Source organism: Clupea harengus, chromosome 3 (assembly GCF_900700415.2).
Source record: "Clupea harengus chromosome 3, Ch_v2.0.2, whole genome shotgun sequence".
Classification (NCBI taxonomy): Eukaryota; Metazoa; Chordata; class Actinopteri; order Clupeiformes; family Clupeidae; genus Clupea; species Clupea harengus.
In genome coordinates, this window is record NC_045154.1 from 1156567 (window position 1) to 1172817 (window position 16251).

Consider the following 16251-nt stretch of genomic DNA (forward strand, 5'->3'; position numbering starts at 1 on the left):
GTGAACCCCTACATGAACCTGGACATTTTTATGAATTGATCCTAAAATGTGACGTGATTGTCTAAATCACAGTAAAAATAGATACTCATGATGTGGTAAACAGACAGTATTAATAGATAACAGACAGTATTAATAGATACTCGTGATGTGGGTAAACAGACAGTATTAATAGATAACAGACAGTATTAATAGATACTCATGATGTGGTAAACAGACAGTATTAATAGATAACAGACAGTATTAATAGATACTCGTGATGTGGATAAACAGACAGTATTAATAGATAACAGACAGTATTAATAGATACTCATGATGTGGTAAACAGACAGTATTAATAGATAACAGACAGTATTAATAGATACTCGTGATGTGGGTAAACAGACAGTATTAATAGATAACAGACAGTATTAATAGATACTCATGATGTGGTAAACAGACAGTATTAATAGATAACAGACAGTATTAATAGATACTCGTGATGTGGGTAAACAGACAGTATTAATAGATAACAGACAGTATTAATAGATAACAGACAGTATTAATAGATACTCGTGATGTGGTAAACAGACAGTATTAATAGATAACAGACAGTATTAATAGATAACAGACAGTATTAATAGATAACAGACAGTATTAATAGATACTCGTGATGTGGATAAACAGACAGTATTAATAGATACTCGTGATGTGGATAAACAGACCCACCTCTTATAGTGAGGAGGAGCATCATGGGTAATCAGTCGGGGAACAGTCAATTTCAAGCAGAAAGAATCTTAAAATGAGGCAATAATACAATATTAGAGACTCTGATTAAACATAAAAAACTATACTACTAAAACACATATACAACTATTATACAATCTACCAGAGTTATAAACAAAACAGCTCTTAATCACACCACTACTGATTATTTCAATGAATTGTGTTTATAATTCATATATACTTTATTATGAAAATAGGAAAAATACAAATTTGAATATAAAGAAAAAAAGTGTCATTAGAAAGATACTGAAGACCTAATGCTTCCATGCAAATGGTTGTTTCATATGGGATCTGTGTTTGTAAACAAGTTGTGTAAAGCAGGCATGACTCAGAATGTGTAAGCCCAGGATCATAAGAGCTTTACGCCCAACCTGAGCTTCATTGACACATTGCACCTTGAGTACGGGACGTTCGGATGACTGCAACAGACAGACCACTGCTTTACACTCAGACCTGTCCAGGCCGCTACTCCGTCCCGGTTGCTTCACTCTGTTGGATCTTCTCACATCTGTGTTTGTAAGTATTTTGAGTATACTGTGGTATCATTGGGTACTGAGAACCTAGAGGAGTCTGTTTGTCATATAGTATGTCTAGATATATCGAAATGTATTTGAAGTGGCAAGGCTGGGGTTGTCTTCTGAGTGCACCAATGCATCCTTACATGTTCTCCTAAATAGTCCTGTTTGATTGCAGTGTGTAAGTACACTTGCACAAAGATATGAAGATGAATACATGTGTGTTGGGACACGTGAAAGATTAGCACAGCCTGATTAAAGAGGGATAATGCCACTACGCATGCTTATTTTACAGGACCACAGGCTGAACTTTAACACATCAGTTAACACAACAACAGCCTGTGTCTCACGGCGTGGACAGCGGGTGGTTTTCCCAGGTGTACTCCAGCAGATGAACTGATTAGTGAAACGTTTTGTTTAAAACAGCATGAGTAGCTTTGAAGACCTCCCCTTTAAGACCCTCATGGGCCCTCTAGACGAGCCGCCGGACGAGACTCGAGAGGTCACGGCCCCAGACCTAAACATTCCAGACTGCCTTCAAATACTTCATGATACAACGGTGGGACCCAATGATATTTATCATATTTATTTAAAGAAACATTGTGGAGGCCTGTTTCACAAGACACATTCCTTTTTTTTTTGTTGGTAGGACTACCACTACACCAACTAGCTGGGCATGAAAAATGATGATTAATGTATGAGCTCACAATTGATGGCATTTTGTACGGTTTGGCCACTTGGTTCTTTACACCATCCATGTGTATGTTTCTCTACAGTATGAATTCGCCCTGGAAAACTGGGTCCTAAGTGGTCTTGGAGGGTTGTGTGGTCTTAACGTGGAGTCGCCTGATCCTCTGTCAAGCACTCTTCCCTCCTGCCCCCCTCACCGGATGATGCTCAGCAGCCCGCAGGAGAGTCGCTCGTCCAGACGCAGAAACGTTGAAAGCTGGGAGTCAAGGCGACGCCCGCGTAGCAACAGCCTGGGCGCTGCCGATGCGGGCTACCCACCTCAGCATCGCTCAGTGAAGTTCCTGGTGGAGTCTGAGTGGGATGCTGGTGGATACTCTGAGGATGATGAGGGCTCGCCCACGGAGGACGTCCCCTTCCTCTCCTGTCAGTGTGGGGAGAGGCCACGCAGCTCCGGGGCCAAGCGCCAGGGTTCCAGACAGAGCTCTTCTCCTCACCGATCCGGGCCTTCTTCCCCGCGGAACGCGCCGCGCCCCAGGAGATCCGTGTCCACTGGTCAGGACCTCCAGCTGGCCGGGGCTCCACAACGAATGAACAGTCCGCAGCGCCACGGGCAGAGAGCATCAATGATGAGGCGCAGCACTAGTGGCTCCAATGGTAGAAGGCACTCAATGAGCCAGCAGAGCCCAGCCCCACCCCCACCCCCAGCCCCAGTCCCAGCCATCTCCTCCCTGATGCAGCCCAGGCCATCCTCGGCTGGGAACCTCTCTTCAAGCAGAAGTCACAAACCCACTGCACAGGTATGACCTCTTAGATGATAGGTGGAAACAACTGGAAAGACTTACAACCAGTCAAAAAGTATAAGGAAAAAATATCCATTTGATTTAGGGGTAAAAAAGTGCATGCGCTGTAATATCACATTACATATTTAGCTTCAGTTCTCAGAATGAGGTTACAATTGAAACTATGATCAGGACGAAAAACAATGTTTGAAGGGGAACTGAATTTCACTGAATGAGCCCGTTTAGCGATTAAAAATACCATGCAATGTAAATGTATCTTTGTGAATCTCTTTAGAGGACTCAGCGATGCAAGACCTCCCATGGACGAGCCTCGGGGCAAGACTCGTCATCAGAGCTGCTGTCCGCGCTCAGTCAGGACGAGAGGGAGCTGCTAGGTGTCGTGACCGAGCGCGGCTATTCCGTCCGGACAGCCATCATCACATTGCAGAGAACCGGTCTTCGCAAACCAGAACAGGTCTCATGCCTGATCTATAAAACTGCTGTTAGTGTTCAAGCACTGTACTCAATGAATCATAAAGGAGAAGCTATGACATGAGTGTTACTATAGTTCACACTGTTGTTGGTTACAGTCATTTTGCAAAGATCTTGAAAGATCACCCTCTGGGGCGACAGTGGTACAGGAGGTAGAGAAGTCGTTTAGTAATCAGAAGGTTGCTAGTTCGATTCCCACTGTCGAAGCGTCCTTGAGAAAGACACTGAACCCCTAATTGCTCCTGATGTGCAGTGTGCCATCAGTGGAAATGTAAAAATGTGAATACATCCTTGTAAGTCGCTTTGGATAAAAGCGTCTGCTAAATGACTAAATGTAAATGTAAATGTTGATGACAAAGGCTTTTTGTCATCAGATCCTGAGTTACCTGGCGGCCTGCAAAAGACTGAGTGGCCTGGGCTACGACCGGGCACAGGTGGAGGAGGCTTTGGAGATGTTTCAGAACAGCGAAAGCAAGGTGACGCCACCCACCCACTCAGGGTTAGAGAACCAGCGTATGTGCAGAGCTCATTGGGTGAACTTCATACGGGGGGTCGGAGTTCAAGGTAGAGGGCAGAGTTCAAGGTAGAGGGCAGAGATGGATTTCAACTGACAAAATATCAACTCCATTTCTGTGACATTGTGCTTTTTATCCCCTCAGGCTGCAGAGTTCTTGCTTCTCTTGACTCAGTTCAATGAGATGGGCTTCCAGCAGCACGCCATCAAAGAGGTTCTGCTGGTGCATGGCAACCACCGGGAGAGGGCCTTGGAGGAGCTCATGATGAACACAATATGAACACCCCGACAGAGAGGGCCTTAGAGGAGCTCATGATGAACACTATATGAACACCCCGACAGAGAGGAGGTCACGATGAACACCCCGACAGAGAGAGGAGCTTAGAGGAGCTCATGATGAACACTATATGAACACCCCGACAGAGAGGAGTTCACGATGAACACCCCGACAGAGAGGGCCTTAGAGGAGCTCATGATGAACACAATATGAACACCCCGAGAGAAGGCCTTAGAGGAGCTCACGATGAACACAATATGAACACCCTGACAGAGAGGAGCTCACGATGAACACAATATGAACGTGTACTTCTGATTAGCCATAACCACATTTACCACATGTACAAAAACAGTCCCCTTTTAGGAATAATGTCCCAGGAAAATGTAACCTACATTACAGAGGATAATAATTCACCGGCTTGTAGAACGGATGTACAACCATTACTCATACTACTTTACTAGAAATACAGTATACTTGAAATGAATACTGATGTGTTCACATGGAGAAATGATGCAAATACAGTGGGCATATACCCTATGGTGTTTTTTTTATTACTAAACTAATTAACCATCTATCTAACACCAGTATTTTCAGCCACTACTAACAGTAGGATGAAGCACAATGTTTTGTTCTTGGCACGGCCGTTAAAGTCACAGGATTGAAGGCAATAACAGACATGCAGAAAAGACAAGACGGCAGTAGGACTGAACGCTGGAACACCTAAACTTTTATTGCAAGTTGCTCATCCCTGTATTTACATGGAGCTGAACCATAGTTCTATGGCCATAGCAAGATACCCATTACACTTATATTAGACACTCGTGTTTGGAGCGTTTGGTATTGAATTTACTTCACAAACTTTTTGGGGTATTTTCTGTGCCCAAAGAGAGCAAAAAGATCCTTAGGAGTATAATCTTCAAAGATCAGTACAGTTCTGGTGGAGCACATACAGTAAATCCAAATATACAGCATACTGTGCCGAAAGCCACACTCATAATTCCCATCCTAACACACACACACACACACACACTCAGTAGTACACCACTGCTAAAAATATAGAGTAGAATTGATCAGCAAGGGGTTGACTGATTAAATACTAAATTGCTAAAGAAAACAAAAGAAGGCAAGCATAGAATGTACAAATAGTGTCATATGTACAAATACACACCATTTCAAAGCTTTTTAAGAGTACATTTACATGCAGCAGAATCATGTAGAATAGATGGCTTACATTTTTCCTTCAAAAGGCATGTAGATTGATCTTAGAACTTGAAACAAAGATGGCAAGTCAACTAATAGTGTTATATACAAACAATTTAAAAGCTTTTTAAAAAAAACATTTACATTCAGCAGAATCATGGACCGCTTACATTTTCCTTCATGTGGGTCATTTAAAAGGGCAAGCGGAGAGGAGTCTCTTCAGCCGTCAGTGTGTTATGGTGGAGTTCAGCGATCCTTTCTTGACATGGGACTTTGAGGCACTGGAGAGTTCACGCTGAAAGATGAAAAGCAGCACAATTAGAATCATAGGATGTATATATACACTCAGAATGTACCTGCCATAATCCATCAACACCACATACATTTCCAATTCCAATTCTTTCCAATACAGTAAGTGTACTCTGGCATTAGGTTGAATAGATACAGAATGGTCATAATAACTAGGTCCCATCATTTCTTTGAGGTCTTGCATAATCAACAACCTGATCAAGCCCAATTTAATAGAACATGTTGAGTCAATACTGGACCAGGCCTAACTGGCAGACATGTTAGGTCTTCAACTGTGGAGCCTGAAGGCGGTCCTAAAGGATGCATCTACCGTCACCATCGGAGAGGCAAAAAAGAGAATAAAGCTAAAATGCCAACAGCAAGCAGAGGGATATGAGTGTCAGCGTTAGAGGGAACCTTCCAGAACACGGCCCAGAACAAACGCCAAAGATGAGTCAACCTCTCGAACACTAGAGTGAAGTGTTGTTAAGGTGGGTTTGTGCGTGTGCATGTGTCATTTCCTGCTGTATGAGAAGAAGGTTTGAAGCCCAGCATAGTCAAAATCATGAACTCAATGTCAAAGGGGGAGAGTTAGAGAGGGAACTCTTGGTGATAGTGTTAGTACTGAACATGCAATAACTGCTGCATACAAACCTTACGATGGTAGACTCAAGGTTGATACAATCCCTCTAAAAACAAAATGTAAACTGTCACTCAACATCTTCTCACCAGACAAAGGCTGCTAAAACAACCAAAGCCTGGGCGGTACTTCATAATCAGTATTCAACTACATCAAACTCCTATAAACACAACTTATTTCATGATCCTGGGTGACTGGACTGAATACACGGCTTCCATCAGGAGCCATATTGATAGTGGTGACAGGGAACAGTCAGCTGACAATAACGCCAATGTCATCCTCCATCTATCTATCTATCTATGTGTTCGATCGCCAGAGTAGGACTGGCATATCTGACTTGAACCGTGTTTGAGCAGGAGTTTGATTGAAGTCAGATTTAAACCAATCAGGATATATGAGTTACCACGAAGGGTACAGGTACCACTTCACTTTCTTCCAGAACACCCCCCCCAGGCAGGGAGGGAGCTACGCTGGGATAAGAGTGCCCTCTGCTGACAGAGAGATGACAACACATGGAACAAGAAATAGTTCCACAGCCATGGCCTTTCAAAGTTGTGAATTTTGAGATCTAAATGATTGACTGTGACCCCCAAAACAACATTTTCGCCAAAAGGTGAAGAGTGAATAAGTGTTGCGTAGAACATGATCCTATGACCAGTTTTGTTTGTTTGTGTGTTTTTAATTAGATGATTAATCTTTCTTGCCAACACTACATGTTCAACTTTGCTGTGTGTCACTAGTGACCATCTGGGAGGAGCATTGCTGCTGCAGTACTCCAAACATGGTCCAGAGGCTCCTTGTTTGGACAACATGCTGCAAAAGCAGAAGTGAAGAAATCTAAAAAAAAAAAAAAAAAGCTTAATTACCGCAAATTCAGAGTATGTGCTGGCGACGGAGTTAATGCTGTAGTTCCTCTGGGGGCTGACAGGCAGCGTGCGCAGGGATCCCCCCAGGTGAGACATGTTCTCCTTGTTCCTCTCCAGGCCCAGGGGGGTTCGACCGCGCCCCGGGGTGCGCAGCGCAAGACCAACCTGGGGTTCACACATTCATGAAAACAACAACTGCTTAAAGGGATTTTTACTAGGGACAATAAACAGTCACAAACGGTCCAGTATTGAGTTAGAACGCTAAAAGCAGCAACTGCAATACGGTATTGAGTCAATCGTCTCATTTGGACCCAGGCTGGAAAATCCCAAAGTTGGCCTTTAAAGTAGAATGAATCAAATGATCTGCACTGTCGGTAGGACAAAGGTTGACCCCTTTCTTTGTGATTCCGTTTCAGCTGACAGTGAGGTGATGGTTACCTTGCTGGTAGACAGAGGTGGTCTCAGGACTGGGGACTGGCACACCAAGCCTCCATATGCTGAGCGCAGTGTGGTATTGGGAGTGGACATGATGGACGTAGTGTTCATCTGCAGAGAGAGAAAGAGACACACACACACATCAATCATCACATTGTATATGTCTAAATCTACAGCAATAAAGATTTTAGAAGGTTTGTCAAAATGTCACTTTCTGCACAACCCAAGATTTGATTATCTCGGGATTTCCATCTGAAGCAGTACATAAATCCCCACTCTGATCTGAATTACAGCTACTACTGTTATTCTGGTCTGAAAGGAAACACCACCATTGCCACATAATCCCAAACAGTGGAAATGGGTTACTTTGCCACATAATCCCAAACAGTGGAAATGGGTTACTTTGCCACATAATCCCAAACAGTGGAAATGGGTTACTTTGCCACATAATCCCAATCAGTGGAAATGGGTTACTTTGCCACATAATCCCAAACAGTGGAAATGGGTTACTTTGCCACATAATCCCAAACAGTGGAAATGGGTTACTTTGCCACATAATCCCAAACAGTGGAAATGGGTTACTTTGCGGGTTTTTCCTGGCGTGGGGGTCCCTGCCAGTCTTCTTTTGGTGGGCGTCTTCAAGGTCCCATACAGCATATCCTCCTCAGTCTGTTTGCTCTTCTTCATTTGCTTTACAGGACAGGAGAAGAAATCATAGGTCAGGAGACATGTCAATCATAGGTCAGGAGACATGTCAATCATAGGTCAGGAGACATGTCAATCATCATAGGTCAGGAGACATGTCAATCATCATAGGTCAGGAGACATGTCAATCATAGGTCAGGAGACATGTCAATCATCATAGGTCAGGAGACATGTCAATCATCATAGGTCAGGAGACATGTCAATCATAGGTCAGGAGACATGTCAATCATAGGTCAGGAGACATGTCAATCATCATAGGTCAGGAGACATGTCAATCATCATAGGTCAGGAGACATGTCAATCATCATAGGTCAGGAGACATGTCAATAAGTAAAAGATGAAAGCATTTTTGACTTCTACCCGCTCTTGCTTCTCCCTCTCCTTCTCTGCACGATACAGTTCCCACTGCTCCTCCACAAACTCCAAGAACTTCTTCCCGTTCACCTGGAAGTCCCGCCCCTGCTCCTGCTCCCATTGGTCAATCTGGGCTTTAAGGCTTTTCTCCAGCTGATCAAGCACACACAATCAGAGTATACAGACTTTACTTGAAGTTCATGGCAAATGAACTCGACGCTGACTCAACGTTTAAATCATACACAAATGAACAACGTTTAAATCATACACAAATGAACTCAACGTTTAAATCATACACAAATGAACTCAACGCTGACTCAGGGTTTAAATCATACACAAATGAACTCAACGCTGACTCAGCGTTTAAATCATACAAAAATGTGTAGTCCATCAAAGGAGGGCTAACATCTCAAAGCATGCCATTTTGAAGGCAAGTAATGCATTGAGATGTAACCTCACCTTAGGCAGACTCTTCTGTAGATCAGCTCTCTGTTTCTCCTCCTTGAGGAGATTTCCACCTCTGTTGTTAAATCTGGATGGGTCAGTTGCCTTTTTCTGTGGGAGAAATGACAGTCCTGATGGTTCATGCATGCTGCGATATTAATGTTTACATCCATGATTAATGTCTATTAATGTGGTAGGACTGATCCATGTGTATGTGGATCAATGTTTACATTGACACCAAAGAAACTGTATACCAGGTAAATAGGCGGTACTCACCTCCAGTTCCAGGTATAAGGTCCAGTTCTGGTGCCACTGGTTAACCCCAGTGAACAGATCTTTGTGGTCCTCGTGGTACTTCTTCAAGCTTTCCATCTCTACCTCATGCATGTTCAGAAGCTCCTCGGTGAAGTCCTCTGCCAAAAGAGAGACAGGACATTTTTTAAAAGTCAAACATACAGTGCACAACAGAGTACACGCCTGTGGAATAATATCACTTCAAATGTTACACAAGTCAAGATTTAACCACCTTACAGACAAATTGCATTACTTCTAAGTTGAACAGTAGGGTATTTGCGCCTATGTAAACTTAAAAAAAAAAAACACAGGCCCCTTGTAGGAACTCCTTGTTGCAACAAAAGTCAGTACACCTTTCATTACTGAGATTCAAATCTCATTTTTCCAATACTTCATATGTCCACCTTTATTTTTGATGGCTGACTCAATCCTCCTCGGCATGGAGGAGATCACACATTTCTGGAGCTCAACCCGAGTAGAACAATAGACCTTGCTATGGGCTATTCAATCGCACTGTTGCAATCATAACAAAACCCATTCTTCAATACTTACCTACAAGAATTTTTTTTGTATAAACTTTTTTTATGTATAAACACAGTACACAAGACTTAAAATCATGAGGAAACCCTGCAGAATGTGACAACATTTCCTCTGAGTAGTGAGCCCATTTATTTGATTGACCTCTTAGAGAGCCACAGGCATTATGAACACCAAAAATCACACAACACAATTTGAAGAAGTCCTCTTTCAGGCCAGGCAGCTTACCACTGTAGTACGGGGTGAAGGCTTCTCTCTGCTCAGGACTGTAGAAGCACATAGTCCAGTACTGGGCCATTTCTTCACGGAGAGACTCAACCACGTTCTGCATGTTTTGAATTTTCAGCTCCTCCAGACGCTGAACCTCTGTTGATAACTGAGGCACAAGTGAAATAAAAGAATGAATGCATAAATAAATAAATGGATGGATGAATCAACACTAACCACCACAGATGCTACTTCTCTACCTTATTGTACTGTTGTAGGATATAGACATACTAGGATAGTGTCTTATTGTACTGCTGTAGGATAGAGACATACTAGGATAGTGTCTTATTGTACTGTTGTAGGATATAGACATACTAGGATAGTGTCTTATTCTACTGTTGTAGGATAGAGACATACTAGGATAGTGTGGTACTGTTGTAGGATATAGACATACTAGGATAGTGTCTTATTGCACTGCTGTAGGATATAGACATACTAGGATAGTGTGGTACTTATTACACTGTTGTAGGATATAGACATACTAGGATAGTGTCTTATTGTACTGTTGTAGGATAGAGACATACTAGGATAGTGTGGTACTTATCAGGCAGTTGGCTAGTAGAAACTATTGCATACAGTGCATTCAGAAAGTATTCAGACCCCTTCACGTTTTTTAACACTTTGTTGCAGGCTGTATATAAAGTCCATGCTCGACACGATACAGTCTCTGTGCACTTTGTTGCAGGCTGTATATAAAGTCCATGCTCGACACGATACAGTCTCTGTGCACTTTGTTGCAGGCTGTATATAAAGTCCATGCTCGACACGATACAGTCTCTGTGCACTTTGTTGCAGGCTGTATATAAAGTCCATACTCGACACGATACAGTCTCTGTGCACTGCAGGCAGCTCCTCTGACCTCATGGCTTGGCGTTTGCTCTGATATGCTATGAGAGGTGTGTGCCTTTCCAAACCCGTGTCCAATCTACTGAATTGACCACAGGTGGACTCCAATCAGGGTGTAGAAACATGTCAAAAGATGATCAAGAGAAATGAGAAGCACCCGAGCCACATTTTAAGTGTAGTAGCAAAGGGTCTTAATCCTTATACATATACACATTTGTAACATGTTCTAATCTCTTGTTTTGACTTTGTCATTATGGGGTATTGAGTGTAGATTGAACAAGAGGGAATAAATGGATTGAAATGATTTTGGTGACAACATAAGAAGAAAAAAAAAATATGGAAAAAGGGGAAAGGGGAGAGGTCTGAATCCTTGTCTGAATGAACTGTATATAATGAAACGGTAATCATAGTAAAGGTCCTTGTCTGAATGAACTGTATATGATGAAATGGTCATCATAGTAAAGGTCCTTGTCTGATGGGGAAACAGTAGATGTTTCTACTAAGTGCTGCACTCTACTGGACTGGAGTAGCCATGCCGCTTGTGTTAATACACTTCTGTTGGGGTACTGTTTTAGACGGGAGACCACACTTCTGTTGGGGTACTGTTTTAGACGGGAGACCACACCTCTACCAGTCTGGAGTGGACTGCACATGTGGTGCTGTGTGTCATACAGATGCAGCAGCCATAGATTTGCTGATGCATGTTTTGAATGATGTGAATGTGACTCACGGCTTCTCTGTTCTTCTTCCTGGATGCGGTCATGTGCTCGCTGAAACTCTCCCTCTCCTCGGCAGGGACCTGCAGTCGGTCCCACAGCTCCTGGATGCGCGTGCGGTAAGAAGCGCAAAGGGCTTCATTCTCGATCTTACGCTTCTCCAGCTGCACGGGGGGGAAAGACAGAATTGAAACCCAAAGATCAGCACGCTCATCGGCACCACCTCACTCTCCATATGAAGTCAAACTCATGATGACTGCAGACACGCCCCGCTACACCTCGAACTGCAAAGGAAAGAAATATTCCAGCAACTTTCAGTCCGTGTGTGATTATTCCCCCCCTCCCCCTCCTGGTCTCCATTCACATAACATTATTTTGTTGTGACCTGTGGTCCATTTAGGTCAACACCACGTAATGAAATGTATTTATTTATTTATTTATTTTAATCTTACTAGGCAGGAACACAAAGAAAGCTGGGCTCATTTGTTCATTTTTACTGGCCATTAATGATGCAAGCTGCTTGAAAAAGGAGATTTTTGCGGAGACGGACTGCGGCATAAATTTGCAGCATTGCTTGCAGAGCATACAAGCAAGCATGCCCTCAATCATGAATTGGCATGTAGCCGTCCTCTAGTCAGATTGTTCATGTTTTAGAAAAATAGCATTTTATTTAATGATTTCACATCTAACATAAAAGAGCTGAAAATAGTGAGTGCAATTAAAGCGCATGTGTTTGTTCATTTGGGCGCGGTCTGTGTTTGATTGCAAGCGGACTCTGCCCACACCCTCCAGGCACTCCTGTGGCCTGTACCAGGGTCCGCTCCCGGGCTTGGAAGGCAGCGACCCACACCATCGGATCGACCCGAGCACTCTGATGAATGGACTCCAGTCTGGACCAAACACTAATGTCACACTTGACATGTGGACTTCAGCAATCTCACCAGTACCGTTGCTAATGTGGACACACCTAATGATTCATTCACCCAGTGACTCTCACAACTTTAACCAGGAAAGCCTGACTTGGCAAATAAAACATGTTTGATTTTGGTGGGTGTTGGTTTGACTGAGTTGCTGGAGTTGCTCACTACAAGAATGAGTAACAAACCTTCACCAACTAATGGCGTTCATGTAAATGAAGGCAACCTCTTGGGTATTGGTGCTTATGTTGAAGACGTGAGAGTGATGAAGACGTGAGAGTGATGAAGATGATGAAGACGTGAGAGTGGCACTACTGGATCAGTCCTACCTGACTGAGCAGCAGCTGGAGGGCAGAGATGTTGTCAGTGGAGAGACAGAAGGCATCCTCATCCTCACACACAACATCCCGCTCAAAGCTGGTGTCTGGCTCCAGCTCCAAGTCCTCCATGCAACAGAGGATCTGTCTCTTAATGCCCACAAACTCTGCATGCCGGCGGCTCTGAGGAAACAGAAAGAACAGACGTTTAAGCTCACCTAGATTCAAAGCCAACCTGCAATGAAACAGCTTTCATTACAGCCCACTGCTTACACTTGACTGTTACGAAAAGAAAACAAGTTCAACTGATAACATGTCTACATATAGTAATTTGTTTCTTAATGTCATTTGCGAGAGCTCATTCTGTATAAAGTGCATGTATGAATGTTTACCCTCTCTGCCCTGAGAGTGGCGAGGTGACCACGGTATCCATCAAGCTCTTGTGAGGAAGGAATGGCGTCCGTGTCGATGGCATAGAGGCCCGTGCACAAGATGTCACACAGGTCCTTATCCTGTTTTCTTAGTTCATTCAGGTCTTTGATTCTCTGGCTCTTCTGTTGAATCATTGACTTCAGACACGTCCTCATGTCTTTCTCTAGCTGCAACATCGTACTGCCCTCCTTCTCCTATACGAACAAAACAGAGCAGTTCAGGCAAGTGAATGAATACCAAAGAAGAAGAAAGAAATATATATATATTTTGAGTCCGGGTGAGAATAAGCAACAGCAGTCAACTCACAGACTCCTCTTGAGGATACATGAAGCAAAGCCTTCCACACACTTCAGAGCCCCTTTTAGACCTTTCACTACTGTGTGTGTGTGTGTGTGTGTGTGTGTGTGTGTGTGTGTGTGTGTGTGTGTGTGTGTGTGTGTGTGTGTGTGTGTGTTAGTTGTTGTTAGTAGTTGTTGTCTCAGTGCAAGAGAATGAAAGCGTGGCTAAACAACCTTGCTATGTTGGCAGCGACTAATTCACAGATGGGTTACTGCAAAACAACTCATTAGCTCTGTTAAGGCCCTGCAAAACCTTGTCCTTTTAAAAAACTAAACCCAAAAACATAAGGAATAAGAAACAGATCACTTCTAATACTCTTCCTACATGTAGTACAAACTACTGAAAGAATGAACAAAGCCTACCTCAAAGGGATTCAGGTGCAGCTCCTTGCGAAGCACTTCCAGGTCTTGGCGACAAGTCTCAATGCTGGACTGCAGCCTCTTCCGCAGTCCTTCCTCTTCAGCAATCATCATATCCAAAAGATTCTGTCAACACCACAAACAGATTTCAGTTAAATGCTGACTTTCAACTAAATCAGTTGCTTCTGACAGTCAAAAAGTTGTCTGGGGCAAGCTTTCAGGACCAGTGGAGAAATAAGAGTACTCAAAGAATTCGTTAGAATTCGTTAAAGCTGAGGAGCCAGATCAACTCCATTAGTCTCACATATTGTGACTATCCCTGAAACGTAAGGGATACGGTTGTCACTACATCTGAACATGAGTTCTGACTTTCTGGCTCTTTGGTGATGTGTTCAAAGCAGCCAAACTGTCTCTTCCTTACATTAGCCATCAGATTTGGGAGGACAGTTCTGGTAGATTAATAACAATGAGTTCAGATTATTTGTTATGGTATTCACATTTAGAGAAATACAGATACATACAGCCAGGTGGCTAAATAGTTATTGTACCTGGTCGTTTTAACACGACATAAAACTACGAAGTTGATCTTGTAAGGTTCGTAATCTCACTCACTTTGACATGCATATGAACCGCCTCTACTCTCTGTAGTCGCTGGTCTTCGGGAATTCCAATCTCCTCCCAAATGTCCTTCAAGTGGTTCAGCGCCTTATTCAGGCACGCCACCGATTCTGATGCATGCACCTCACTGCAAACCAACCAAACCAGTTTAAAAAAAACGCTCGTTTCTTGACTGTCCGTAAACACGCGATCACAAACAACATTTACAGAATAAGTTGTTTATTTATAACACTGCGGTTTAACTGCATTCTTTCGATCTAAAAACGTTAGACGTCAGTCCCTTGTTCACGTTAACTAGGCTAACGTTAGCCTAACGTTTCATGTCTGTTAGCTTGCTAGTAAACAAAGTTTGTAGATCTATAGCTATCTACAGGTCCATGAAGTTAGTCAGTACTGCCTGTCAAATTAATGAACGATTAGTTAAAGTGAATTGGCTTACCCCACACCCAGTTGAATAGGTATCTAAGAGACTAACGTTAACAACATCTTGGTAGCAACAGGTAACTTGGCTATTAACCAGCGTAAAGTTGACTAGTTGGCTAATTTTAGCAATCAGGAACGTGCACATATCCCTAGGTTGGCTAATTGTGGTTACAGTAAACAGTCCGTTAACGTTAATAGGTAAACATCAGTTATCGATAGGTTAGCAAAGTATGATATGCTAGCTAGACAGTTAGGATATGTTAGCTAGTCGATAAACTACTTCAGTTAATCTATTCACAATATCAAAATAAAGCCCGTAACCTACCTCTTCCTCATGTTTCAGAAGTAAATGCCCTTCTCTTATCCTTTCTGACTAATAACAGCACATAAACATATAATTGCGTCGATCGCTATATCGCTGTACAAGGGAGCGCGATCCAAATGAAACTGCTCTCCACTGTTTCCTAAAGATTCAAAATGTGCACTGAAAAGTCGTTTTCGCATCTGATTGGTTAATAGGCAGCTAGCTAGCCGCACTGTAGGCTGATTGGTTAGATTAACAAAAGGGGGCGGCTCTGTGGGACGTCAGGCAACGTCTCTAATCTTGGGTTTGTCATCGCCTTCGAACAGAAATAAATAGCAGCCCTTTGTAGCTATAGATTGCAGTAGATAACATAATAGTGGCCTTTACATTCGTTTTGAATCGCCGAGCTCCAAATCAAGTGAATTGCGCATCTTGGTCACCTAAATTAATTTAGACAAAAGGCTATAGCAATGAATAGCCTCTACAGCAACCATTTTAGACCTATTCTGTAAATTAATTTCTAAAAATATTCACCATTGTTCTGCATGGTTTGTAAAGTAACTTAATTAGTGACACTTCTTGAACATCTTTTTAATGTGGGATACTGACATTTAATGTTGGATTATTGACACATGGTTATATGGCTTTAGAAATTCATTTTTGGAATGCCTTAATGTCTGTAATGTCCATTACAACGTTTCAGATCATAAATGATTTTATGCAGAGTGCTCGCACAAGCCTACCCGTTAGCTGTTGTGAAAGCACTGGTATTTCCTTCAGGAAATGGATTTGGTAAACATGCTGTCTGTAAAGTGATGTAATTTTCTAGCCTACTGACATAGCCTAGCTGTTCCACATTCACTGTGTTCATTAAGACAGACTAGATTTCAGTTAAGCCACAGGGACCTCATTTACAGCGCT

At 42.8% G+C, this 16251-nt stretch overlaps 2 protein-coding genes across 3 annotated transcripts; one reads left to right on the plus strand and one right to left on the minus strand.

The window, feature by feature from the left end:
* Positions 1-21: 21 nt before the first annotated feature.
* LOC105913129 (ubiquitin-associated protein 1-like) lies at positions 22-4566 on the plus strand. Its single transcript, XM_042707460.1, has 4 exons — positions 22-2764; positions 3042-3221; positions 3613-3714; positions 3898-4566. Exons 1-4 carry the CDS (start codon positions 2168-2170, stop codon positions 4030-4032), a joined length of 1014 nt encoding a protein of 337 aa, XP_042563394.1. The 5' UTR covers positions 22-2167; the 3' UTR covers positions 4033-4566.
* A 3-nt stretch (positions 4567-4569) lies between these two features.
* Positions 4570-15515, minus strand: LOC105913135 (protein regulator of cytokinesis 1-like). Of its 2 annotated transcripts, XM_012842160.3 has the most exons (14): positions 15352-15515; positions 14598-14730; positions 13989-14111; positions 13248-13481; positions 12868-13038; positions 11636-11785; positions 10021-10168; positions 9238-9374; positions 8977-9072; positions 8524-8670; positions 8041-8148; positions 7462-7569; positions 7024-7188; positions 4570-5524 (listed from the first exon to the last, which is right to left on the minus strand). In XM_012842160.3, exons 1-14 carry the CDS (start codon positions 15360-15362, stop codon positions 5456-5458), a joined length of 1800 nt encoding a protein of 599 aa, XP_012697614.2. In that variant the 5' UTR covers positions 15363-15515; the 3' UTR covers positions 4570-5455. The 2 variants fall into 2 exon arrangements, with proteins under 2 accessions (XP_012697614.2, XP_031419902.1); XM_031564042.2 differs by lacking the exons at positions 13989-14111; positions 14598-14730; positions 15352-15515 and adding an exon at positions 6172-6206 and having other exon boundaries at positions 13248-13515.
* Between the last annotated feature and the right edge of the window lie 736 nt (positions 15516-16251).

Coding starts and splice junctions, on each gene's coding strand:
- LOC105913129 (XM_042707460.1), top strand. CDS start 2,168: ATGATGCTCAGCAGCCCGCAGGAGAGTCGCTCGTCCAGACGCAGAAAC. Junction 3,222..3,612: donor GTCTTCGCAAACCAGAACAG/GTCTCATGCCTG, acceptor TTTTGTCATCAG/ATCCTGAGTTACCTGGCGGC. Junction 3,715..3,897: donor TTCAGAACAGCGAAAGCAAG/GTGACGCCACCC, acceptor TTATCCCCTCAG/GCTGCAGAGTTCTTGCTTCT.
- LOC105913135 (XM_012842160.3), bottom strand. Junction 14,112..14,597: donor CGGTTCATATGCATGTCAAA/GTGAGTGAGATT, acceptor TGGTGTTGACAG/AATCTTTTGGATATGATGAT. Junction 5,525..7,023: donor GCACATACTCTGAATTTGCG/GTAATTAAGCTT, acceptor TTCATCTTTCAG/CGTGAACTCTCCAGTGCCTC.